At 40.4% G+C, this 27203-nt stretch overlaps 1 protein-coding gene across 6 annotated transcripts in view; it reads right to left on the reverse strand.

Annotated features, from left to right (window-relative positions):
* Positions 1–27203, reverse strand: part of baiap2a (BAR/IMD domain containing adaptor protein 2a) — a 200922-nt gene that overhangs the window by 44480 nt on the left and 129239 nt on the right. For all 6 annotated transcript variants that reach the window (XM_057817139.1, XM_057817137.1, XM_057817136.1 and 3 more), the window contains exons 5-7: positions 21287–21348; positions 15348–15419; positions 7726–7863 (exon numbers count right to left, since the gene is read on the reverse strand). In XM_057817139.1, coding sequence (XP_057673122.1) covers positions 7726–7863; positions 15348–15419; positions 21287–21348 — 272 coding nt within the window. The remainder of the gene's footprint in view (positions 1–7725; positions 7864–15347; positions 15420–21286; positions 21349–27203) is intronic.

Below are 27203 nucleotides of genomic sequence, written 5' to 3' on the forward strand. Positions count from 1 at the left end.
TTGGCGTAATTATTGACTCAGACCTAAAATTTGATAGCCATCTAACGTCCGTCACTAAATCTGCTTATTACCACCTAAAAAATATAACCAGAATTAAGGGGCTTCTGATTCAACAAGACATGGAAAAACTTATGCATGCATTCATTTTCAGCAGATTGGACTACTGCAACGGTATATTTACAGGTCTTGATAAAAAATCAGTCAGGAAGCAGCAGCTAGTACAGAATGCTGCAGCCAGAGTCCTCACAAATACAAGGAAGCTGGACCACATTACACCGGTTTTGAAATCGCTACACTGGCTTCCAGTGAGTCAAAGGATAGACTATAAAATAATACTGCTCGTCTACAAAACACTTAATGGCCTTGGACCAAAATACATGCTAGACTTGCTAGATTCCTATGAGACATCTAGACCCTTAAGGTCGTCTGGAACCGGTCTTCTGCATGTTCCAAGAACAAGAACCAAGCAGGGTGAGGCAGCATTTAGTTATTATGCTCCTCACCTCTGGAACAAGTTACCCGAACGTCTGAAGTATGCTCAAACTGTTAGCTCCTTTAAATCAGGGCTAAAAATGCTTTTGTTTAGCACTGCATATCCATAACTGTCTATATATTTCAATCTAGCTGCTTTCTATTCCTCTTGTGCTTATCTCCATTGCTGATTTCAATGATTATTATTAGTAGTAGTTTTTGTTTTATTTTTATTTAATTTTTATTTATTTATTTTTATTCTGTGATTAAATGCGATCTTTTGTCTTGGTTTTTACGTTGTGTTGATTTAAATGTGATTTTTATGGTCTTCATGTGATGTAAAGCACTTTGAATTGCCTTGTGTTGAATTGTGCTATATAAATAAATTTGCCTTGCCTTGCCTAAATTTCAAGACGAGGGAAACAAGTACCGTATTTTTCTGACTATAAGTCGCAGTTTTTTTCATCGTTTGGCTGGGGGTACGACTTATACTCAGGAGCGACTTATTTGTGAAATTATTAACACCTTATTATTAGAAGTGTGGGAAATTTCCGATTCTTAGATTATTCGCGATTCGGCCGTGGAAGATTCGAGAACATCATGCTTGTCATTACCCGGCCCTTCGGGTAATGCCAATGCTCAACTCACGGCTCTAGCTCAACTCATGCCACGAGATAAAAAAAAACGACATACCTGACTGCTGCCGAAAGCTGCTACAAAGTACGTCCACAATACATAATGTTAAGGTAGATATCATATTTATATAGGACTAGATGTAGAATAGACTCGGTGGCGATAGCAGCACATGTAGAGAAAGCTAGGTGCAGGCGTTAGTAAACGGCCGCCATCTTAAAGCATTAGACTTCCCTGCAAGGCTGTTGTAGCGAACCTTCCGAGTGAACCTAATTAACTTTTTATCTAAAATACTCCTAAATCGGTAAAATATTGACTTGAATCTATCTTTAAAATAGTTTTAAAACTTTCACATGTCGAAAGTAGACAAAAGGGAAATTATGGAATAACAGGAGCAATTTTAACAACTTTAACGGTTGATTCACAACATCAAATTAATTGAATGTAGTTTAAAGCTGCTGATACAGAATGGAGATTTGAGTATATTATTTATTGTTTTTAACTGTTAACTTGATACTGAAATAGTCGTTTATTTAAGCCTACGAGGCTTTTTTAAAATTAATTTATTTATTTTTATAGTTTTTGTAACTAATGTACAAAACATTAGCAGCTAATAGCGGGGGTTGGGGGGGTCATCAATAATCGATTTATGATCGAATTGTAGCCTCTGAATCGCAATCATACTCGAATTGTTAGGTGCCCAAAGATTCCCACCTCTAATTATTATATCATTTCACATGTTATTTTGGTGTTATGGAGTGACACTGATGGTTTGGTAAACTTGTTGGCATGTTCTTTATGCTGTAGTTATATGAATAACTCTTAATAGCTATGTTACGTTAACATACCGGCCACGTTCGCATTTCGTTGTTCATGCATCATGTAACATTATCATACTGTACACTTATTCAGCATGTTGTTCTCTATTGTATTTTTATTTTTATTTTAAATTGCCTTTCAAGATGACTGTACTATGTGTTGGATATGATTAAGTAAATATTCCCCCAAAATGAGACTTTTACTCCGGTGCGACTTATATATGTTTTATTCGTCTTCGTTGGGCATTTCATGGCTGGTGCGACTTATACTCAGGTGCGACTTATAGTTCGAAAAATACGGTAACTGCTTTTTTTAATTCATTCATTTATTCATTCACCCTCTGTGCCGTTTGTTCACAGGAGGGTCGTGGGCGTGCTAGAGCCTATCCCAGCTAATAGCTAATAGGCTTATGCTTAAGTTAGCACCAGTTCTTTTTATTTCCACAAAGCAAGCACTGGCAGGCAGCGACAATTCCATCAACATAGATGAATATTTTCTGAACATGCTCATGCACAGTTAAAAACTGACCATTTCAACAACTGAAAATGAAACTTTTATCCCACTATATATCACCAGTGTTGATTTAAGCCGACCCATCAGAGGAAGAAACGAAATGACTGTGACTGCATGTTGACTCTGGAAACACCGACATGACCGACAGCGGAAAAATGATCCCGGGCGACGTAACCATTGATTGGTCCGCGACTCGGCCGCACCTCTGAAGCGGACCAGGCAATTAGCCTGCGAGGCTTGGGCCCGTCGGGGCTCAGTCCCAGCAGAGTCTTTTATTTCGGCACCGACGGAGTGTTTATTCTGAAGTAGGAGCGTGACTTTAGTAAATATAAGAGCGCTCTTTCAAGCAATTTCAAATCATCAGCATATTATTTGCCTTCGACTGCTCTCTGTCAACTCAGGCTTCTTTACCAGGCAAATAAACATGATGACACCATAAGTAAATATGATATCAGTCCGTCGAGTCAGCTGACTGCATTTGTTCCAATGCAGAAATGTGATGTAAAGCGATTAGAATGTTTAATCTTAGCATTTTTGCATACTTAACTCACTTTTTTTGGGGGGAAAAAAATCCTTGATTTCGGTCCCATTATTTTATCAGATTTTAATAGTGCGGTCAAGCGTTTAAAAGATCAATCACATAGTTAAGTTGTGATTACCGTAATTTTTGGACTATAAGCCGCTACTTTTTTCCTTCATTTTGATACCTATGGCTTATAGTCCAGTGCGGTTTATTTGTTGATTTTTTTAGGTAACACTTTAGTTGACAGCGGTGTCATAAGACTGTCATAAGATCATCAAAATTATGAAATCACACTATCATGGACATTACTGAATGCTTAAGTCATTAAGTGTCCTTTGGCAAATTATGTCACTAACTCAATTTTTGTCCATCTTGGATCTTTTGCATCCATTCAAAAGTGAGATCATTTGCCGGATAACACTTAATGATATCTGTTATAAGCATTCATGAATGCTCAGGATAGAGACATGACATAATTATGATTGTGTAATGCAGGGGTCGCGTTAACCGAATATTTTCCGTCGTTGACCGTTTTTCTAAAACGGTGACGGAAAAAACTGAAGTCCATCCGTCATTTTGACAGGTTGCAATTCACACCCCAGACCACAGGGTGGCGAGTGAGCATATTAATTAGCTAGTGTCTCTCTTGATGCATGACGTCGTTGGCCTTACTCGGAAAAATGTCAAGGCAACTGAGTGTTTGCCTGGCACGGCCAGACTGTTCTCCCTGTATTTTTCAAACACTGAGAGAAAAGTCTGGGACACAGCCTCTCGAGTAGGTACAAACTCAATCGACAAATCAGATTTGTTTATTTGCGTGACGTGTTCTTCACGAGCAACGTCACTCTTGCGCGCCGAAAGTCGTCTCTACAACAACACGGATGGCGAACGGGAGAGCCGAGAATATGTTCCAATCCGCGGTAAATTCAGTTTTAAATGAGCTAAAACACATCGACACGAGACACTGACAACAGTCTGTCTTGCGCTAGCCATGTTGAATAAACTCCGTTCTCCTCGTATGTTTACTTCCGCGCGCAAGTCCCTCGTCCTGCCCTCGTCGCTTTGCTAATGGCACGTCTGCCCGTCGCTGATTGGTGCACTCCGCTGTTTGTTTGCCTCTTGTTAAGCTTGTTCGGACAGAATATTAATTAAAAATGAATGAAAACTAAATACTAATGAATATGTCATTATTATCATTTTAAAAATGTAAGTGACGGGTAAAAATAGATTATGACCGGATTTTTATGACACTGTCAGTCAAAATGACAGACAACGAAAAAGTCTAGCGCAACCTCTGGTGTAATGACAGTCTTATGGCACCACTGTCAAATAAAGCGTCAGTAAATACCATAATTAGCAATTGATGAAACAATTGGAACAGTAACTGAAGAAATATTTAGCACATGATTTTTAATTGTTATTTACATCTGTAGCACTGCAATGCATGCTAAGAGGCATGTTGGATGACAACAGTCAATAGCAGGTGGCAGCAGAGGTTGACTGTCTCCCCCAAGGGAGCAGTGATGGCCAAATGAAGCTTCTTGAAGCAATAAAGCTTTGCAGTAACTGGTTCAAAGTTTAATGATGGTTCATTTGGTCTTATGACAGTCGGTCGTATGATGACGCTGTCAAATAAGGTTGTACCGGTTAATATCTTTTGGTGTAAATATCCCATGATGCAGTGAGGACAGCTGTGGCTTATAGTCCAGTGCGGCTTATCTATGAACAAATGCCATTTTTGTGCCAAATTTGGTGGGCTGCGGCTTATAGTCAGGTGCGCCTTATAGTGCGAAAATTAGGGTAATCGCATTTTGTTTTCATTTTTTTGAATGCAAAAATAAGTCATATTTGAAGATTTAAATGTACACCTATTAGCACAGGAGTTGACCAATGTGCTTACCTTACATCATTCAAATTTAAGCTTCATTAGAGCAAAAGTTGGGACACTTTACATTTGTTAAAGGGAACCTCAGACTTAAAAGACTTGTAGGCTCTAATAAGCCTCATTTGTTGTCTTTTCCTAAAATGTTTGTAGAAACTCAAATTATTGCTATTGATTTAAAAATCTATAATATTTAGTTCATGTTTTGACCTACGGAAGGCGCCATGTTTAACACACACAATTCATGCTGGGGGTGATGATGCAGATGGGCTGGACTGGGAGAATAGCTGTTCTAGCTAGGAAGCGAAGCTAAGATGACGACTGGAATGGTTTTGTCACATTCTGCTACTGGTCAGATTGTTTTGTAACAGAGATGTGGGACGAGTTCCCAAAGTCGTACTTGCATTCAATTTCAGCTATCAGCAGTGTCTTTAAACCGATCCTAGGCGGCTTGCCGAGATATTGACTTGTTGCCATTTGAAAGTTTGCACATCCCTTCGTTGCTAGTTTCATCATTGCCTTGTTTTTTCTTGTATGTCTGCCTCTCACCGCGGTTTTCCTTCAGTTTAAAAAAAAAAAAAAATTATTGATCCCAACCTACGAGCAGTGGGAACCTCTTGGTACCTCACAATACGATACGATTTGCGATACAAAGCTCACGATAACTATAACATTGGTTAGGATATCAGTCTAGGATATTCTACAAAAAAATAATAAACAGAAAAACAAGATTTTTCTGTGAATTGGAATGAGTTTATCACTAGTCGACGTCCAATCCATTTGAACTGGGAGGGTGGCAGCGAATGAACGAATGTTATTTTCCACCATGATTTGCAAATAAATTCGTTAAAAATCAAACAATGTGATTTTCAGTTTTTTTTTTTTTTCTTCCATATTCTGTCTCTCATGGTTGAGGTTTTCCCATGTTGACAATTACAGGGCTCTCTAATATTTTCAAGTGGGAGAACTTGACTGAATACTTATTTGCCCCACTGTATCACCATTTCGATATTTTGTTACACCCCTAGAACCTACTGTCACGGACCCTTTATGTGTCTCCCTTTTCGCGATCGCGTGTTTTTTTTTTGTTTTTTTTTAACGTGTTCAATACAACTATTTACGCAATCCCCATGTTATGATTGTCTGCTTGCTGTCTGAAGTGAGCCGCGTTTTCCAATTCCGTGGTCAACCCAGCCGCACTTCCTTTTCAGTTGCTTTCCCTTGCATATCGCAGAGACAGACAACGCATGCGGGTTGCGATTGCTTTATAGGGAAAATCATGACTTTAATATCAAATTATTATAACACATACGAACATTTATCTGTAAGAAATTACATGTCTTTCTATCCATGGTACCCTTCAAGATTAGTGCTGCAACGATGAATCGATTAACTCGAGTAATTCGATTTGAAAAAAGCTTCGAATCAAATGTTTCTGCTTTGGGAATTCTGGTTTGTTTTGAAAGTGTTCGCATTTAGTTTTATCGATTTGGGAGGGTACACAGCCCTCTAGTGGCTGTAGTGAAAGACATAACTTATCTAATATGGCTGAATCCAACTGCTCCCTAAGGTCGGCATAAGGTTGTAAATTTTAGTTTGAGCTAAAATTTTTGTTTATGCATCTGTAACTTAGTTTATTTAGCAGCTTTTTATAGGAATATGTGTTTGCACGATTTGTTTAGAGCATTGTAAAAAACAAAAACAAAAAAAAAAACTTAGCATTTTATAGCATTTAAGCTAGCGGACTTTTGCTATGCAAGTTAGCCATTGTTTTTTTGTTGGACTAAGATCCTCATTTATTTATTTATTTTTTTTATAATGTTTGAGGCTAAGCTCAGGTATTGTAATTTATTTTTAAATGCGTTTATTGTTGTTAAATTTTAAAAAATACCTGAATGTTTCTTTATTTTATCATTGAAGGCACAAACACTTGTTTTACATCTCCTAAAATTTATTCTGCTATATTTGTAATCCGATTACTTGATTAATCGAAATAATTGATCGATTAATCGATTACCTAAATAGCCGATAGCTGCAGCCCTAGTTAAGATGAATCAAACATCCATTTTCACCCAAATAAAATTACCCAAAAAGTTGAAAAAATAGGTAAAATAAATAAACACACAAAAATGCTTGTCTTCCAAAACATTTAAATACGTCATCTCTGCATTTTAAGGGAATAGTGCCAGTTAATGTACCTCTGAAAGCCACATTTTGGGTTAAAACACCAAAGTTACATTTTGCCTGAGAACGCAGATTTCACCCAATCCTCTGTGTCCTCGTGCCCGAATACAATGAGCTTGGGGCGGCCGCGACAAGAGCGCTAACCGCTCAATCTTCTGCGCTGGAAGTGCTAAAAAAATGTCCACGTTCTTTTATTTTGTTTTATTTTATTCAGTTTATCTGGGCATCACAGCTCAATAAATGACAATAAATGTCACAATCTGCCTTCCACATTTTAGGCTAAAACAGCCAAAATTACGTTGTGCCTGACACGGGAAATCCGCCCCGATCCTCCATGTGCTTTTGCCGGCATACATTGCGTGTCGGGCATGTTTTCATCCAAACATGTTCGAAAACGACTATGCCGGAGCTCACACTCTCCATGCCGCCTTAACGTGCCCCATATTGGTCATGAAAATCCCAAAATGAAGTTTCGTTTGAGAACCAGTATTTCACTTAGAAGGCCAACGGGACGCGTTCATTATCTTGTAATCCAAACCTTGGTGGGTGGGCACGGTCATAATTAATCACACGTTAAAAAAATTGACGGCGTCAAAGGAGGTCTGAGTTAATGCCGTTTTTAACGCGTTGACAAATATTTATAGATCTACCTGATCTTATTTCCTTACAAACATCGCAGTGAGTGAACTGGTCTGCTCACCTGCATCTCCTTCTCGCCATATTTGGACGGGTTCTTGCTGCCTTGGCTCTTCCGGCGAAGCTTCTTCAGCTCTCCTTGACACTTCTCCAGACTCTCCCCTTTGTTCTTGTGCTCTACTTGGTACTTTTTTAGGGCCGCCTGCAGACACAGAATGAGTGTAGTTAAAAAAAAAATTAAAAAAAAACCCTGTCAAAGTCATAACAGTTGTAATTCAAAGTAAAATCAACTCAATTATACAGTGGCACCTCAATTTATGAAATTAATTGGTTCTGGAAGTAGTTGCGTAAACTGAAAATTCCGTAAGTACAGATGCATTTTCCATGTAAATACCCTAGTCCGTTCCAAGTAGGGATGTCCCGATCCAGGTTTTTGCACTTCCGACCTGATACCGATATTGTTTTGCACTTCCGATCCGATACCGATATTGTCCGATACCGGCCTATCTAAGCATGTGTTAAAGTTTAAAGTTATTTAGCCTCCGTACTTAGTTGTCAGACTCATGTTGAAAAGGGTTTTAGTACTCTTGATAACAACTACCCAGCTGAATTAGGTGAGTTTGAATAACACACAACGGTTGGTAACAAGAAACTGACCTGTTTGTTCAGTGACAAACACAAAACATTATAAATAACAAACAGAAATGGCATAGTCAGTAAGTAAAACGTGCAAATAATATTGTAAATTGTCTTAAAAAAAGTAAAACACACAAACAACCTCAGTGGAAAATCCCACAAACCCCCCAAGCTATTAGATGCTTTTAATGTTTCGTGCATTAGTTACAATAATTGTATAAAAAGCCTCTCAGGTTTAAATAAACTACTATTTCAGTATCAAGTTAACATTTTAAAACAGTAAATAAAATACTCAAGTTCCCATTCTGTATCAGCGGCTTTAAACTACATTCAATTCATTTAATTTTGCGAATCAACTGTTAAAGTTGTTGAAATTGCTCCCGTTATTCCATAATTTCCCTTCTGCCTACTTTCGACATGTGAAAGTTTTAAAACTGTTTTGAAGATAGATTCAAGTCAAGATTTTGCCGATTTAGGAGTATTTTAGATAAAAAGTTAATTCGGTTCGCTTGGAAGGTTCACAACAGCCTAGGGAAGTCTCCTGCTTTAAGATGGCGGCTGTTTACAAACGCATCTAGTTGTCCATACTTCAATGTTGCTACTGCCGTCGAGTCTGTCATATTGCATCTAGTTCTATATACATATGATATCTATTATCTACAGTAAAACGATGTTGACGTAGTTTGTAGCGTCTGTCAGCAGCAGTCAGGTATTCTTGTGTTTTTGAGTTGAGCTAAAGCCGTGAATCGAGCATTGGCATTACCCGGGTCTATGACAAGCATGATGTTTACTCTCAATGCGGTCCGTTTCTCATTGCGTCCCGAAGACCGCGCTGTGTATTAGTTCCGCTTTACTTGACATATTTCAATAATCGGAATTTGGATGGTTGTGAATCGTTCTCGAATCTTCCACGGCCGGATCGCTCAAGGATGTAATGACGGCTGGGCAAGTTGTACCGTGGTTCTAAGTGTTGGATGTTGCGTCTTTACTCACGAGAGATAATGGCTCGTCATCCAGAATGAATTCTTCGGCAATGACCCTTGTTATTCCCTGGACTTTGGGACTGTCGAGTGCCAGTTTGTCACGCATAGCAAAAGTTTCTGCCAGTGTTAGTTGCGTAGGACCTTTCTTTTTGTCTTCGGTTTTCTTAACATACTCCTCATATTGTTTGTGGTGGTATTTCGCTAAATGCTTGATTAGGTTGGTTAAAACGTCTTACAGCTTTACCACCACGCTTGACTTTATTGTGGCATATGTTGCACTCTGCCTCTTCATCTTTGTCGTCCTTTAAGGTGAAATGATCCCACACAGCTGACATTTTTACCGATAAAGTCTCTCGGTAAATTGGGAGACGGTAATGTAAATGTAGTGTGTTGAAGGTGTGCCGTAAAATGCGGACCGGATTTTAGGGAAACCGAAGCAAAAGCTGGAAAGCATTATGTAAATCGGTGCGCTGGAAAACCCGGACCGAATATTAAAAAAAAAAAAAAAACACTGGATCGGAAGTCTGGATCGGAATTTTTCCATGTTGGCCGATCCGATGCCGATGCACATTCTTTTGCCCATATCGGCGTCCGATCCGATCCAAATATCGGATCGGGGCATCTCTAGTTCCAAGTTCCCAAAATTGAGACAACTTTTAGAAAGCATAAAATACCATACGCCGCACTCTACTTGTGTACCATCTTCAGAAGAGGCTTCCTCCTGGGGTGACAGCCATGCACACCAATTTGATGTAGAGCGCGGCGTATGGTCTGAACACTAACAAGCTGACCCCCCACCTCTTCAATCTCTGCATCAATTCTGACAGCAGTCCTGTAACTAGTCACGTGATATTTTTGAGGGAAAATGACAAGCAGTACTTAATTTGGACATTTAGGGATGTACGTAGTTTCTAAGGGGTGTACTCACTTTTGTTGCCAGGAGTTTAGATATTAATGGCTATATTTTGAGTTATTTTGAGGGGAAAATAAATGAACTCTTATTATATAAACTGCACACAGACTACTTTTCATTGTGTCAAAGTGTCATTTTGTCAGTGCTGCCCCATTTAAAGATGGTAAATGGTGTTATACTTATATAGCGCTTTTCCACCTTATACTTAAATATCTGCAGAAATGCGAGGGGTGTACTCACTTTTGTGATACACTGTAAGAATGTTACTTCCAGTAAACTCTGGGAGCTATGAGTATCAGCCCAAACTGTATTTTTGCCTCTCGTATCCTGAAATTTCTTTCGTAACAAGAGGCAGTATTTTATAAGGAAGACACCACCATTATCACATGCACGTCAACGAAATGATCTTGTTTAAAAAATTTAGGGGGAAAAAAAACAACACTAAATTAGATTTTTCTAATGTATAACGCTGAAGAAAAAAAATAGCTGGTATTTGCCCACTCAACAAATGGATTGGACGTCAAACGCCTTCAATGGCTTTGACTGACTTCAAATGTGGAGTACGCTTACAAGACCGATGACTAAAATTTTGGAGAAGAAAAACCCCAGAGGTTTCATTATAGTGTGTGGGCGGAGTTTATGACTGACCATCAAACATAAAATATTGATAAATCTTCTCCACTTTGTTTTGTTTCTGCTCTAGGCTTTAATTGCTGTTATTCAACTGGCTTCAAAGCAAACTTAAGACTGTCTAAACGTGAGTTCCCAGGGTAGGATATGATAAATGACTGCACCGGGGAGCTTGTTTGTGTACTAGTGAGTGGGAGGATTACACACCAATCACTTGTTGGTAGTGTGCTATTAGCCAAGGAAGAAGCAGCAGCCATTTTTGAATAGATCTGTTTAAAAAGGCGCGTTTATTACATTTCTTAGTAAATAATCAGAATATGAATGAAAAACGCATTCAAATGGAAAAGGCATGTATCCATGACAATGGTCCTAATTTGTCATTCCCTGGAAAGTTTCACAAGGATTAAAAAGAATCATTTTCAGCGATTCATACCCCATGCATATTCTAATCAAATGCAATCCATTTATTCACTAATCACTTATTTATCAGTAAGAAAAAAAAAAAAAAAATGGAACAATTTCCTGGGTTGCAGCAGCAGTTGCTATAGCAACTGGGTCCGTGGTAACACAAAGCTCGTGCGGTTTTCCGCGCGAGGCCACATTGTCAGCAGAGTGTTTAAGAGTGTAACTGCTCAGTGCTGAGGCGTAACTTTCAAGTCGTGCTGCAACGATGAATCGATCAACTCCACGGCTGCAGCTATCGATTATTTCAGTAGTCGATTAATATATCAACCAGTTAGTTCGAATAATTGAGTAATCTGATAAGGAATATTTCCTGTGTACATTTAATGTATTGCAGAGTAACTAATAGAGGTATAGAACTAATAGATGAGAGCACATCACCCCTGTGCTCCAGCCCTTCACTGGCTTCCAGTCGAGTTTAGAATTCAATTTAAAATCCTCCTTCTTACTTTTAAGACCATTAATGGTTTGGGGCAATCTTATCACAGATACTCTGGTTCCATACCACCCCAACAGAACACTTCGTTCTTAGAATGCAGGTCTACTGGTAGTTCCCAGGGTCTCTAAAAGTACAGTAGGGGCTCGAGCCTTTACCAAGCTCCTGTCTTATGGAATCAGCTTCCAGCTAATATTAACACTAGAAGTACCAGGGGTTTTGGTGCTCCCTAATATTACCAAGGCTTGGGGACACCCTGGGATCCGCCCCCAAGCCGAGCCTAGCCTTTGTTTTGTAAGAGGGGCCATTACTTATGCACCATCGGCCGCATCCCATTTCTATTTTTCTTCCCCCACCCCTTGGCCCTTCAAACGAAGCAATAAGTAGTAGGGCTTGAAACGTCAGCCCTACGAATTGGGACGCCTCTTTACACTCACAAACGTCATAAGTCCGTTCGGCCAGTTGTTACGTAACCAAAAGCGACGATAAAAAGTGCACTAAGTGCACTTGTGCTTTTAGGAAAACAAAAACAAAACAAACATTACAAATGAAGAAACACAATGAACAATAAACTAACATTACAATTAGTGGTGTAGATTTTTTATTTATTACACCCCTAATTAGTGCACATTTTATCGTGATTAATCTACCCTCTACTTGTTAAAAACATTTTTAAAAAGATCAATTAACAATTTACTGTACTGTGTACATTGATATACATAGATATTTAGAAATACTACAACTAAGCACACCAAGCAACAGTGGTAAAAAGAAAAGCACCTCACATGAAATTGCTGGAAAAAAATATGCAGGATTAGTAATTACCACTCTTGGTTCAGAAACAAACTATCATTCAGGTTTCATACAGTGGTGTAAATATTACATTTAATTTGAAACGAAATTAAATTAAACTGAACTAGAGCTCCACATCTATGTGCATGTGTTGTGGACCCTTCCCTTAGTTGCAAGTGTTTGTTTAGTTTGCTTTGCTTAAATTAAATGAAACAAGCTTGATGCATCCAAATAATATTCTAACAGTTGGTGACCAGTATTATCTACTCTCAATGTGTTTTCTTCAGTCAGAAAAGTAATAGTTAAAAAAGATTAATCACGATAAAAAAGTGCACTAATTAGGGGTGTAATAAATAAAAAATCTACACCACTAATTGTAAAGTTTATTATTCACGGTGTTTCTTCATTTGTAAGGTTTGTTTTGTTTTTCAGTTTTGCTAAACGCACAAGTGCACTTTTATCGTCGCTTTTTGGTTACGTAACAACTGGCGGAATGGACTTATGACGTACGTGAGTGTAAAGAGGTGTCCCAATTCGTAGGGCTGACGTTTCAAGCCCTACTCCTTATTGCTTCGTTTGAAGGGCCAAGGGGTGGGGGAAGAAAAATAGAAATGGGATGCGGCCGATGGTGCATAAGTAATGGGCCCATTTACAAAACAAAGGCTAGGCTCGGCTTGGGGGCGGATCCCAAGGTTTCCCAAAATGGGACACCTTTGGGGATGATCCCAGGCTAGTTGAAAACAGACTGGACTCACAGTTCAGTCTAAAGCTGCCCTAGGAGCTATAATGCTGGGTGAAGTACAGCCACTGAGTCCTATCCCCTGTTTTTCACTCTACTTACCAGTTAACCTTTATTTCTTTTCTAATTCCAATATCTAGTTGACTAATCTTTTCATGACTAGTGACCCGGTGTCCCCTTTCCTTCCTCCCCTCTGGGGAGGGGCTACTTTTTCAGCCGCAGCCGCCTGACTATCCTGACCCCTGGCTGGATGGACGTCCTCGTTGCCCCCAGTCTCATCTGGCTAGAAGGACCTCCTCATGTCCCGTTACTCCACCGCATCTCTACAAACTGGAACTCCTTCTGCTACTACCCATCATCAGTCCTGGTGCATCTTTAGCCTGTCTGTCCTGGGATTGGACCTCTTCTGGTTGTGGTTCTCCCCAAGGTTTCTCTTTTTTCCCATGGTTTAAAAAAAACATTTTTTTTTTTTTTTTTTTAAGTTTTTCCTTGCCGCCAGTGAGGGTCTAAGGATGGGGGATGCCCAGGTCTTAGACTCATCCCATTCATCAACTGTATCTGACTGTGTATCAAAATGACTCTGTAAAGCCCTCTGAGACAAACCTATTGTGATATAGGGCTATACAAATAAAATTGAATTGAATGGAATTAAATTTCTGGAAATATAAAACAAAGGCTTTCCAAGATTGTACTTTCAGAAGATCATTAAATGCGAACACAAAATAAACTGCAAAATTGCAGATTTATTTAAAAATGAATTAAAATACCTGAGCTTAGCCTGAAACGGTATTAGAAAATAAATAAATGAGGATCTAAGTACAACAAAAGAATAATTGGCTAACTTGCATAGAAAAAGTCTGCTAGCTAAAATGCTATAAAATGCTAATGTTTAATGTTTTTTAACAATACTTCTAATCGTTCATACACATGTTCCCGCAAAAAAAGTTTAATATGCCTATAAACTAAATTATAAAAACGCATATTAGCTTCTGCTGGTCTTAACAGGGAGTCGGCTAAAACAGACCAATCGAGTAAAAATAGTTATTGCATACTTGTTTCTTTGTTTTACATCTCGTACATTCATTCTGCAACGCGTTAAATTAGTGCCGCAACGATTAATCGATTAACTCGAGTATTCGATTAGAAAAAAATATTCGAATTCAATTTTGTTGCATCGAGTATTCGTTTAACTGAAGTGGCATTGTAATGGTTTATTTTGAAAGTGTTTGCATTTCGTTTTATTGATTAGGGTCTCTACACTGCCCTCCGGTCTGCCTCATTTCATATGGCTGAATCCAGCTGCTCCCTGTAAAGACCAACGTAAGCTAAGTTTTTGTTTGAGCTAATGTTTTTTAATGCATTTGTAATTTAGTTTATAGGTATATTGCCTGAACCATTTGTTAAGAGCATTGTAAAAATAAAGAGTTAGCATTTTATAGCATTTAAGCTAGCGGACTTTTGCTATTTAAGTAAGCCAATTGTTCTTTTGTTGTACTTAGATCCTTATTATTTTTTATACCATTTGAGGCTCAGCAAAGGTTTTTATGTTCCTTATCCTATTACTCGATTATTCTAACTAGTTCATCGATTAATCGACTAATAAAATAATCGAGAGCTGCAGCCCTACATTAAATGTTTGTAATCCGATTACTCGATTACTTAAATAATCGATAGCTGCAGCCCCACTCCGCACAATCCTTATTATTATCCTAAAGAGATAATGCAAGCCAAGGCCTCCTTTTGAACCAAACCCTGGCGCTCTTACAGTATCTATGAGAGGGTGAGGCAACATACCAAGCCCAATCCCGATGACAATACATATCATACAATAATAGAGACTATAGCGAACCCCCCCTCCCCCAAATAGAACATATAGCAGTGCCGCGCTACACTGAGCCTGCAGCCCACTCATTCTAAAGATATCACATGCAGACCGGCTCAACTGCGCTCGCCCTGTTTGTCTGTCTGTCACCAAACAGCGTCCCCTCATTCTTTTGCGTCAAATCCAACTTCAAAAGATATGAATCACGCCATGTCAATCAATAACAGGCGACCAAGAGCGATGACAAATACGCTTCATTATTGGTGTACTCACAGTGAGGTAGCGCGCGTCCAGCTCCACCTTCTTCTCCAACTCAGACAGCAGCTCGTTGTGGAAAGACTTCAGCTAGAAAGGCAAGACAGCAAGTGTATGATAAGTTTTATTGCCAGTGACGGTGATAGATGTCCAATCAGATTCAGAGTGCAATAACACTGAGGAACGCAGTTTCTTTTGAGTTGGGTCTGACAGCAGGTTTTAACAAGTTTTAGGGTATAGAATCCAGAATTAAGCTTAGTTTTTTCTCTAACATAACAAGTTTTTGAACTATAGCATATAAATTTCCTTTTAAGTACTTACTTACAGTAGGACTGGGCGATATACAGTGGGCAGATAAGTATTTAGTCAACCACCAATTGTGCAAGTTCTCCTACTTGAAAAGATTAGAAAGGCCTGTAATTGTCAACATGGGTAAACCTCAACCATGAGAGACACAATGTAGGAAAAAAAAAAACTGAAAATCACATTGTTTGATTTTTAAAGCATTTATTTCCAAATTAGAGTGGAAAATAAGTATTTGGTCACCTACAAACAAGCAAGATTTATGGCTGTCAAAGAGGTCTAGCTTCTTCTAACGAGGTCTAACAAAGCTCCACTCGTTACCTGTACTTATGGCACCTGTTTTAACTCATTATCGGTATAAAAGACACCTGTCTACAACCTCAGTCAGTCACACTTCAACCTCCACTATGGCCAAGACCAAAGCGCTGTCGAAGGACAACAGAGACACAATTGTAGATCTGCATCAGGCTGGGAAGACTGAATCTGCAATAGGTAAAACGCTTGGTGTAAAGAAATGAACTGTGGGAGCAATTATTAGAAAATGGAAGACATACATGACCACTGATAATCCCCCTCGATCTGGGGCTCCATGTAAGATCATACCCCGTGGCATCAAAATGATAAGAATGGTGAGCAAAAATCCCAGAACCACACGGGGGGACGACCTACAGAGAGCTGGGACCACAGTAACAAAGGCTACTATCAGTAACACAGTGCGCCGCCAGGGACTCAAATCCTGCACTGCCAGACGTGTCCCCCTGCTGAAGCCAGTACACGTCCAGGCCGTCTGCGGTTCTCTAGAGAGCATTTGGATGATCCAGAAGAGGACTGGGAGAATGTGTTATGGTCAGATGAAACCAAAATAGAACTTTTTGGTAGAAACACAGGTTCTCGTGTTTGGAGGAGAAATAATACTGAATTGCATCCGAAGAACACCATACCCACTGTGAAGCATGGGGGTGGAAACATCATGCTTTGGGGCAGTTTTTCTGTAAAGGGACCAGGACGACTGATCTGTATAAAGGAAACAATGAATGGGGCCATGTATCGAGAGATTTTGAGTGAAAATCTCCTTCCATCAGCAAGGGCATTGACGATGAGACGTGGCTGGGTCTTTCAGCATGACAATGATCCCAAACACACAGCCAGGGCTACAAAGGAGTGCCTTCGTAAGAAGCATTTCAAGGTCCTGGAGTGGCCTAGCCAGTCTCCAGATCTCAACCCCATAGAAAATCTGTGGAGGGAGTTGAAAGTCCGTGTTGCCCAAAGACAGCCCCAAAACATCACTGCTCTAGAGGAGATCTTCATGGAGGAATGGGCCAAAATACTAGCAACAGTGTGTGAAAAGCTTGTGATGAGTTACAGAAAACGTTTGGCCTCCATTATTGCCAACAAAGGGTACATAACAAAGTATTGAGATTAACTTTTGGTATTGACCAAATACATATTTTCCACCATGATTTGCAAATAAATTCTTTAAAAATCAAACAATGTAATGTGATTTTCTGTTTTTTTTTCCCCCACATTCTGTCTCTCATGGTTGAGGTTTACCCACATTGTTTCCACATTCTGTCTCTCATGGTTGAGGTTTACCCACATTTCCCCCCCCACATTCTGTCTCTCATGGTTATACTGTATATAGAAAATAATGAATCAGTTTTCCTAAAAAATATGTACAAACAATGAACACTTAACATTTGCGCGTGCTTTATATGTATTCAAAGAAATATAATATTGACATCCAATGAAATATGAAAGAAACAGGCAGGGCTGCAGTGTTATTGAACACTATTATGCATTTACAAGATATGGCTACCAGTATCCCGCACAGTTCCGAGACGCTCACACACGCATCACGCAGGGGGAGGAATAATGTTATCTATGTCAATCATAATTGTGACTGCACAAACAAGTTATCACGCGGCTCCAGTTGAATCCAATTGTAATCAGCTTACTATAATGAATTTTGGAGGGTAAGCTGTGCACAAAAAACTTGCTAGAAAAAAAACGAATGGTACTTTTGGAACAAACTGTCAATTTTAGTTGGTTTTTAGTTCGTGTAAAAATGTCATCAGACAGATTTATTCTTATTTAATGATCACTTGACATTTCTACCTAAAATGTCAGTCGTGTAACCTCACAAGATTGTTTTTTTTCTTTAGCTGAACCTATAAACAACCCTATTTCCCATAACTACTTGTACATACCCCCTTGTTTAATTAACATGTGCATTATCGTCACTGGTTTTGTATCAACTTCGCACATTTCATAAGCGCACGTGTTCATTTAATTGCTGTGTGTCACACCTAGCAATCCATAGGGGGAGTTGAAAGGCTGACTCGACGGTTTTGGGATGTTGTCAAACCCAAGTTGCCGATGACTCATTGGGCACACCTGCATGTAAGCTAGGGGTGTGACGACATATCGAAAAGGTGATATACAGTATCACGATACTTTGTAGCGTTGTATTGTTTTAAGAAAAGGGTGTGCCAAAAAAATCAATTACTCGATGCATCGCGATTCGACACGTGACGATTCATAAATGTTCAAAAATGATGAGTTTCCCTAATAACTTTACGACACCCGCTAGTAGCGGAAGGAAATTCAAGAGACGTGTACCGCCTGGACACCTTTAACGGACGCACACACGCATGCTATGATAGATGCAGCTGGTAACTGAGCGAGAGATTTACTCCTTTTCAAAACACTTGAAAATAAATATGTGTATGAGACAGGCAGGGACAGGCGGCCGCGCTTCTGTGCGCAAGTTACTTTTTAGAGCGAGAGGTGAAGAGAGATACAGTGCCCTCCATAATTATTTGCACCCCTGGTTAAGATGTGTTTTTTAGCTTCTAATAATTTTTTTTTTACTCAAATAATATGGGACCTTAATGGGAAAAAAAATCCAACCTTCAATACAAGTGCATTTATTCAGTGGGGAAAAATCCCACATAAAGAAATAATTATTTGACATCAAATAATGTGTGTCACAACTATTAGCACCCCTGGTGTTAATACTTTGTACAACTCCCTTTTGCCAACAAAACAAGGTCTGGGGACTGAGATGGCCATGGGAGGAGCTTGATTTTGTGTCTGGTGAACCATTTCTGTGTACATTTGGCCATACGTTTAGGGTCATTGTCTTGCTGAAAGACCCAGTGACGACCCATCTTCAGCTTTCGGGGAGAGGGCAACAGATTTTGATTTCAAATGTCCTGGTATTTCAAAGAATTCATGATGCCATGCACCCCAACAAGGTTCCCAGGACCTTTGGAAGCGAAACAAAAAAAGCTCAATCTTGGTCTCATCTGACCAAAGCACACGGTCCCAGTTGAAGCCATACACTCTAAAGGCCGAGTTATACTTCCGCGTCAGACTTGCGCCGTCAAGGAAGACCAGAGTTACGACCCTGCGCCGTAGCCTGACGCGCGCCTCTCGAATTTTCTAACCTTCGCGTCGCGTAGACGTGTATGACGTGGCGAAAACGGACTGTGATTGGTCCGCTCAGACTGTTGTTTCCGGTTTAGCGCGAAATCACCGCCATTGTAGAATAGAATCAAACATTATTTTCTACACGCAAAAATGGACCGAGCCGACGGGAGTATCATCGAAGAGCAAGTCTCGTCAAGACATTATTGTGATTGCCAAATAGCAATGTCGGCGATTGCAAAAAAAAAAAAAAATTTTTTTTAAAATGGAAGAACCACCGAGACGTGTGTGTTCGGAATCGAGTGGCCACACGAAGCGGTGACCCATTCGGCCAAAAACTGCCAACTTTTTATCGTATTTTTGGTTGGTGCACTTCATCATTTATTGTGTACATATGTTTGCTGTGAGTCTGTGACTTATTTACGTGTCACACTTCAAGTATATGAAGAATAAAGCACAGATTTGGTGTCAAAACAGTTGTTTTGATCTTTAATTTTCAATAACAGACAGTTCACACACGATACATCATCACTGATTGAGAGTGCCTCGGTGCTTTTTATGATAACGTTAAAATCAAGGCTCCCAACGCAGTTTGGGAAGTTCAATAGACGCCAGAAATCTGCTATGGCTTCCCACTGGCTGGTTGTAGGACACGGCAAACAAATCGGGCTGGAGGGCTTTGCAGACCTTGAACAAAGTGCTCGACGCCAGTTTGAAGCTAGCCGCCACAGCTAGCTCTCTCCACCCGAGTCTAAAACTCTCTGTGTGGCATCAAAAGTCGGCCAGACCGCCTCGAAACCGTCTTCTGCGTCGCCTGCCCCTCAATATTTGTATGTTCAATATTTATCCAGTGTTGATGAGCAGAATATTTACTTTAAAGAGTTCCATCTTGCATTGTTTATTTTTTCTCCGACTAACGGAAGTCATAAAGCATGCCCCAAAACCGTACAAACATAACGCCATATCCCTCTAGTGGCTTGGCGGTGAATTACAGAGCAACACGTCCCCTCACCGCAGAACTATCGAATGTTGAATGACGGCGTAGTCGCTGCGCCGTCACTGCAACGCGGGAGTATAACTCAGGCTTAAGTGGGTCTGGCGTGCCACGAAAGATGCGCATGCTGAAAAGCACCTCATACCCACTGTGAAGTATGGGGGTGGGTCAGTGATGCTGTGGGGCTGTTTTGCTTACAAAGGCCCTGGGAACCTTGTTAGGGTGCATGGCATCATGAATGCTTTGAAATACCAGGACATTTGAAATCAAAATCTGTTGCCCTCTGCCCGAAAGCTGAAGATGGGTCGTCACTGGGTCTTTCAGCAAGACAATGACCCTAAACATATGGCCAAATCTACACAGAAATGGTAGGTAAACATGGGATAATGTTGCTTGGAGTGCTTCTGCCTTTTATGTGTAAGCTACTTCATATGCTGGAAGCAGTACTCCTGACCAATTTATTGAGTCTGTGTGCGGGCCAGACATTATTGATTTTATGACAGAGGCTGGGGGCCAGATGAAACTTTACCATGGGCTGCATTTGGTCCCCCGGGCTGGACATTCCTGCTCTAAACAAATGGTTCAGACACATATTCCCACAAAAACGATTAAAGACACCTTTGAACTAAATTACGAATGCATTAAAAAACATTATCTCTGTTAAGCTTATGTTGGTCTTAACATGGTGCAGCTGGATTCAGCAAAGTGAAATGAGGCAGGCAAGAGGGGAGTGTATCCACCCAAATCAATAAAACTAAATGCAAACACTTTCAAAATAAACCATTACAACGCCACTTAATTAAACGAATACTCAATGCAGCAAAATTTAATTCAAATCTTTTTTTCTAATCGAATACTCGAGTTAATTGATTAATCGTTCCAGCACAAGAACAGTGTCTACGCTAGCTCAATGGCTGCTATTGACGGCGCTAGACATCCAATTCATTTTGACTGGGTTAGACGTCTAGCGCCGTCAATGGCACTGAAACCAGAGCATTCCCAGATTTTGTGGGCATTTACAGGTCACTTCCTGTTAATTTTCGGGCATTTACAAGTTACTTCCTGTTAATTTTCGGGCATTTACAAGTTACTTCCTTTTAATTTTCGGGCATTTACAAGTTACTTCCTGTTCATTTTGAGTCGCTTCCTATTTATCTTGTGTAGATGCTGTAATTATCACTTAAACGAAGATGAAAAGAACCACTAACACTGTAACACACAGAATACCAACCATCTCCTCCAGCTGCACTTGGATCTGTCTGTGGACCTCGGCCATCTGGAACAGCACATCACCTGCACACATGGAGAAAAGAGAGCACATCACTCAAAAAATCTCACACGCTCAATGGCGATCGGGAGCAAACACACAAATGAGAAACATGCGTGGCTCATGCAAGAATTTTTTTAATTGTTTTTTTCTACAGTGCACACTAGCACAACCTGGTGGAGGCGATACAAGATTTTCAAGATATAAGGACCCCCTTTCAAAAATAACGTTTGTACAAGCCGTAAGCGTTGCTATCTAACGTTTGTGGAAGAGAAACTAGCACTCGAAGGGAAGGGAAGAACAAAATCCAATCAAAACCAGGAGACAGGGAGGACCATGCAACTGTTTTGTAATACCTACAAGCGGCTTCTTGCATTGTCGAGGAAAAGGAACACAAAAGAGCGACATTGAGAGAAGGACAGAAACACTGAGACCTGGTGGAAAGACAGAGGACATCAGATGAGACAAACACAAAGAATTCCTTGACTAGAAGCTCCAAAACCCCTTTCGACTCAGCTATCTGCTACATTTGTTGTTCGGCAACCCGATCGATCGGGTCCGATCACGTCATTTTCAAAGTATCGGAATCGGCAAAAAAATATCGGACATGCCTTTTTTTGATCTATATCTTTTAATTAAATCGTTTTCTAATTGTATTTAACGTTATAGACAAAATGTCTTACACGCATCCAGTCTTTAGTTTTGGCTTAAAGTAGGGCTATCAAATTTATTGCATTAATGGCGGTAATTAATTTTTTTTAAGTTAATCACGTTAAAAAATTTAACGCAATTAACGCATGCGCTACACGACCCACTCACACATTGTCGCGTTCAAACTATAATGGCGCCGTTTTACCTATATATAGAGCTAAAAGGCAGTGTAAAATGAGTAGAGTGAATTTTGGCAGTCTTTGGAGCCTTTTTTTTAGAGCTGTCCCGACTAGTCGACATAGTCGACGTCATCGATGACGTAAATCCGTCGACGAGCACAACATCCCGTCGACGGTTAATGAAGGGTTAAAAAAATATATGCGCGGAAAGTTCAGAATGTCGAATGCTCTGTATGCAAGCGGGGAAAGCGGCACAAAGCCAAAAAAGCGCACCAGAGTGTCCAAAACATTGACTTATTTCAAAGAAATAAAGGGGGGTACACTCTTGTGTCCTGTCTCTTCACTGCCAAGCTTGGCTGCACGTCGGCCGTGAATAAACACCTCAAGCGCCGTCACCGTTTGTAAAAAAAAAAAAAAAATTTTTTTCATTTTTTGTACACCAGAGGGTGCTGTCGCTTTACTAAATAATAATGTTTCATTGACAATGGGCCTATAAGTGCTATTATTAGTATTGCTAACTGAAAGGTTTATTTCATGTTATGGTTTATTTTAAGGTATAGAAAATTATATAACGTTAAAAGGTCATAAATATATACAGTATATACAGTGATAGCACTCAAGAAAGAGATTGTCAATGATAAGGTAATAAATTAAGGTAAAGGCAATTCATATAGGCAATTCATTGATATATAAATAAGGTTTAAAAGGAAAAAGGTGAAAAGTTTTCGTTAATTTCTAATTGTGTTGTATTATTTGTGTGCACCGTAGCTCTTACAGTGTGATTACATCAAAGATGGAATAAAAGTTGTAAACCATCAGTTTAAGAGACCATCTTTTCAATCGGGATGCTACACTAGTTAATTCTATCAGCATTTGAAGTCATTGTTTATTTGTGATTTATTATTGTTATTTACGTGTTTATTTGTACTTTAGTAAATAATTTAAGTGTTCCAATATATTTTTTGTAAATTGATAAGCGTCAACAAAAATTTCATTGCTAAATTAGTAAACAAAAACAAAAAATATTTTTAATTATTAGATTAGTCGACTAATCGTAAAAATAGTCGGCTGACTAATCGGGAAAAAATTAGTCGTTTGGGACAGCCCTACTTTTTTTAGTTGGCTAAAGCCTTAAATTCCCCCTCTCAACAATTAGAAATATCGTGGGAAGCAAGGTGGGGAAGAAAGGTAGTAGTTGATCTTTTTCTTAACACCCTATGTTATTTCCCAACGCAGAGAAGATACTGTATATCAATTGGTGCCACTATGCACAGTCACGGTTGCACTTCCCATCATGCATTTGGGCAGAACAGTTAAATGGCTACAGTATCATTTACTGAAAGCTCAACAAATACACTAGATGGCAAAATTTAGTCACAATATACAAAGTCACATTTATCCTTTAAGAATTCTAAGAAGTCTTTCTATCCGTGGATCCCTCTCACAGAAAGAATGTTAATAATGTAAATGCCATCTTGAGGATTTATTGTCATAATAAACACTTATGTACTGTATGTTGAATGTATATATTCGTCCGAGTTTTATTCATTTTTTTCTTAATGCATTGCCAAAATGTATATGATCGGGAAAAATTATCGGGAATGATTGGAATTGAATCGGGGGCAAAAAAAAAAAAGCAATCGGATCGGGAAATATCGGGATCGGCAGATACTCAAACTAAAACAATCGGGATTGGATCGGGAGCAAAAAAACATGATCGGAACAACCCTAATTTATATATTCAATTTTTTGAATCCCGCGCCATGAAATTTGTGACTTCCTGGATTGAGGAGGAATGCGAATGTGACGTCACCCGGGTCAGCAGCTCACAATACAGCATTGCTTTATAGCAGGGGTAGCCAACTCCGGTCCTCGAGGGCTCCTATCCAGCTTGTTTTCCATGTCTCCCTCCTTTAAAACACCTGAATCAAATGATCAGTTCATTAGTAAGCTCTGCAGGAGCCTGATAATGATCCTGATTATTTGAGTCAGGTGTGTTGGAGGAGGGAGACATGGAAAACAAGCTGGATAGGGGCCCTCGAGGACCGACGTTGGCTACCCCTGCTTTGTAGCATGCAGATGGACTGCAGATTCAGCTGATTTTGCGGATTAATTGGTTTATCTTTCGCATCACACCAGCCAAATGTGCTGTAGGATTTTGTTGCAGCATCAGGGAGAGGCCTGTGAGCCTTTTTGGGTTTCAAAAAGTTCCCATTCGACGCTGAGATTGGCCAAAAATAGTCCGACAAGAGTGGGACCATTGGACTTACAAGGAAGTGAGTAAACTACGTGTTTTGTATTTGTATTATATGTCAAATACTGGGATCATGGCACACGTTTTTATAGGGAGGTGGCTTGCATTTTGTGGCTGACAATGCTCCTTGTCCACTGAGAATGCCACTCGGCGGACGACCGGCAGCTTGTCGCACACCACCCTCGGTCCTCTTCACGTGTCCGTCGGGAGAGCGCTATACTTGGCTTATGCTCGTGCGGTTCTCCATATCATCCAGACTTTCAGCCCCCTGTGCCCTTTTCGTGTGCCCGGCAATAGACCACTATCCTCCGGTTGGGCTTGGGTAGCTACACGTCGGGCAGTTAGTCCGGCGGTCATTCTCCAGGCAACGAGCATTCCTGCCTGCAGCAGGGAAACGATGAGCTGTAACTCGCTCGCCGCCGGGGGTTGCCGATCGGTGAAGACAATCGACAACCCCGCCGCCGTGTGACATGGTCCGGGGTAGTTTTGTGTGATTTTTTGTTTTCAAAAGGCAAGAATAAGACATGGAAATGCCGCTTGGCGGTCATTCTCCAGCTGCTAACTCCGGCAACAAGGACTGCTGCCCGCAGCAGGTAAATGACGAGCTGTAACTGCTTGCCGCTTGGCAGCTGCCCATCGGTGAAGACAATCAACAACCCCGCAGCCATGTGACATGATCCTGGGTAGTGTTGTGTGATTTTTCATTTTCGAAAGGTGAGAATAAGACTAGGAAACGCCGCTCGGCGGTCATTCTCCAGCTGCTAACCCCGGCAACGAGGACTCCTGCCCAAAGCAGGTAAATGACGAGCTGCAACTTGCTCGCCGCTGGGCGGTTGCCGATCGGTAAAGACGATCGACAACCCCGCCGCTGGGAGGTTGCCGATCGGTAAAGACGATTGACAACCCAGCTGCCGTGTGATATGATCCGGGGTAGTGATGTGTGATTTTTCGTTTTTGAAAGGTGAGAATAAGACTTGGAAACGCCGCTTGGCGGTCATTCTCCAGCTGCTAACCCCGGCAACGAGGACTCCTGCCCGCAGCAGGTAAATGACGAGCTGTAACTTGCTTGCCGCTGGGCGGTTGCCGATCAGTAAAGACGATCAACAACCCCGCCGCTGGGCGGTTGCCGATCAGTAAAGACGATCGACAACCCCGCCGCTGGGAGGTTGCCGATCGGTGAAGACAATCGACAACCCCGCCGCCGTGTGATATGGTCCGGGGTTATTTTGTGTGATTTTTTTGTTTTCGAAAGGCGAGAATAAGACTTGGAAACATCGCTCGGCAGTCATTCTCCAGCTGCTAACCCCGGCAACGAGGACTCCTGCCCGCAGCAGGTAAATGACGAGCTGTAACTTGCTCGCTGCTGGGCGGTTGCCGGTCGGTAAAGACGATCGACAACCCAGCCGCCGTGTGACATGATCCGGGGTAGTTTTGTGTGATTTCTCATTTTCGAAAGGTGAAAAAGATTGGAACAGCCGCTCAGCTGTCATTCTCCAGCTGCTTCCCTGGCAACGAGGACTGCTGCTTGTAGCAGGGGAATGACAAGCTGTAACTTGCTCGCCGCCGGGGTTGCCGATCGGTGAAGACAATCGACAATACTGCTGCCGCGTGAAACAATCCGGGGTATTTTTTTGTGATTTTTCGTTTTCGACAGGCGAGAATAAGACTTGGAAACGGCGCTCGGTTCGGGTTAGCATGTTGGCTATCTGTCACGCTTCCTGGTTTGTTTACGCTAACTCCAGTGGCATAAAATACAGTTCGGGAGGTGCAAGAAGTTGAAAGTTTTGACCATTATGGATCATACTAAATAAATGCATTTTTAATATTTCATATTCCATTTAGCACAAGACTTATTTGTCCTGCATGCCATTTATTTGGCCATTGGGGAAAAATACTTAGATAAAAATAATATCCTGTAAAAATATTAGAGTAGAGAGACTGAAACAATGACGTTTTGCTGCTTTCTTTGTTGCATTTTCCTCATTCTGAATCTTCCCCCTCAATGGGCTCAATTCTAAATCAGATGAAATCGTGACCCTGCCGACGTCATCCTCCAGCTGGGGACGCTAGAGCGCTATAATGGCATGCGGAGCTAAACGGCAGATTACAAGACAAATTTCTCGTCATCTGCGCTTTGCCAAATTGTTGTATATGGTCGAATTGTCTCAAAAATAGGATTCTAATTCACATAATAATGCTATTTAAGACTTTTTTTATCCTGTCGTAGGCACTTTAAGAGTCAGTCAAGAAATTAAACTCAAGTCATAGCAGTGCTTCTGTCTGCTAATGGCCTAAAAAGGGTTTTGGAGTTGTTACACAGAACAAGGCAGCAGAATGTAAGACACAAGACAGCGCTAAGAACTGCGCATCAGCGGAAGACGAAGAAGAAATAAAATAAGCAAAGAAGCGGGGGTGTGGCTGAGCAGATAGACAAAAAAACTGAGAAATTACAAAGTAAAATGCACTGTAAATGACATCTTAAAAAAAACAATCATTCCCATTCTGTCATTGAGCAAAGAAAAGTAACTTTAGTACTCCTACGTTATATAAAACCGTTAAAGTTTAGTCTGATGACATGTCAGACGGTGAAAGTTTCTGCCTCTCATTTGTTTTGAAAGTATCCAGTCGTGAAATCACACAGAAACTTTGCACAATGAACAAAAGTCTAAAGCTATATTTCTGTTCTTCATAGAAATCTTTTTAATGTTGTATTAATTTATTGTAATTACAGTTCTCTAATTTCAATTGTCCTTAATTTCACTGTGCACTCCAGAATTTTTTAATTGGAATATTATTT

This window comes from Corythoichthys intestinalis, chromosome 16 (genome assembly GCF_030265065.1).
Source record: "Corythoichthys intestinalis isolate RoL2023-P3 chromosome 16, ASM3026506v1, whole genome shotgun sequence".
NCBI classification, from domain to species: domain Eukaryota; kingdom Metazoa; phylum Chordata; class Actinopteri; order Syngnathiformes; family Syngnathidae; genus Corythoichthys; species Corythoichthys intestinalis.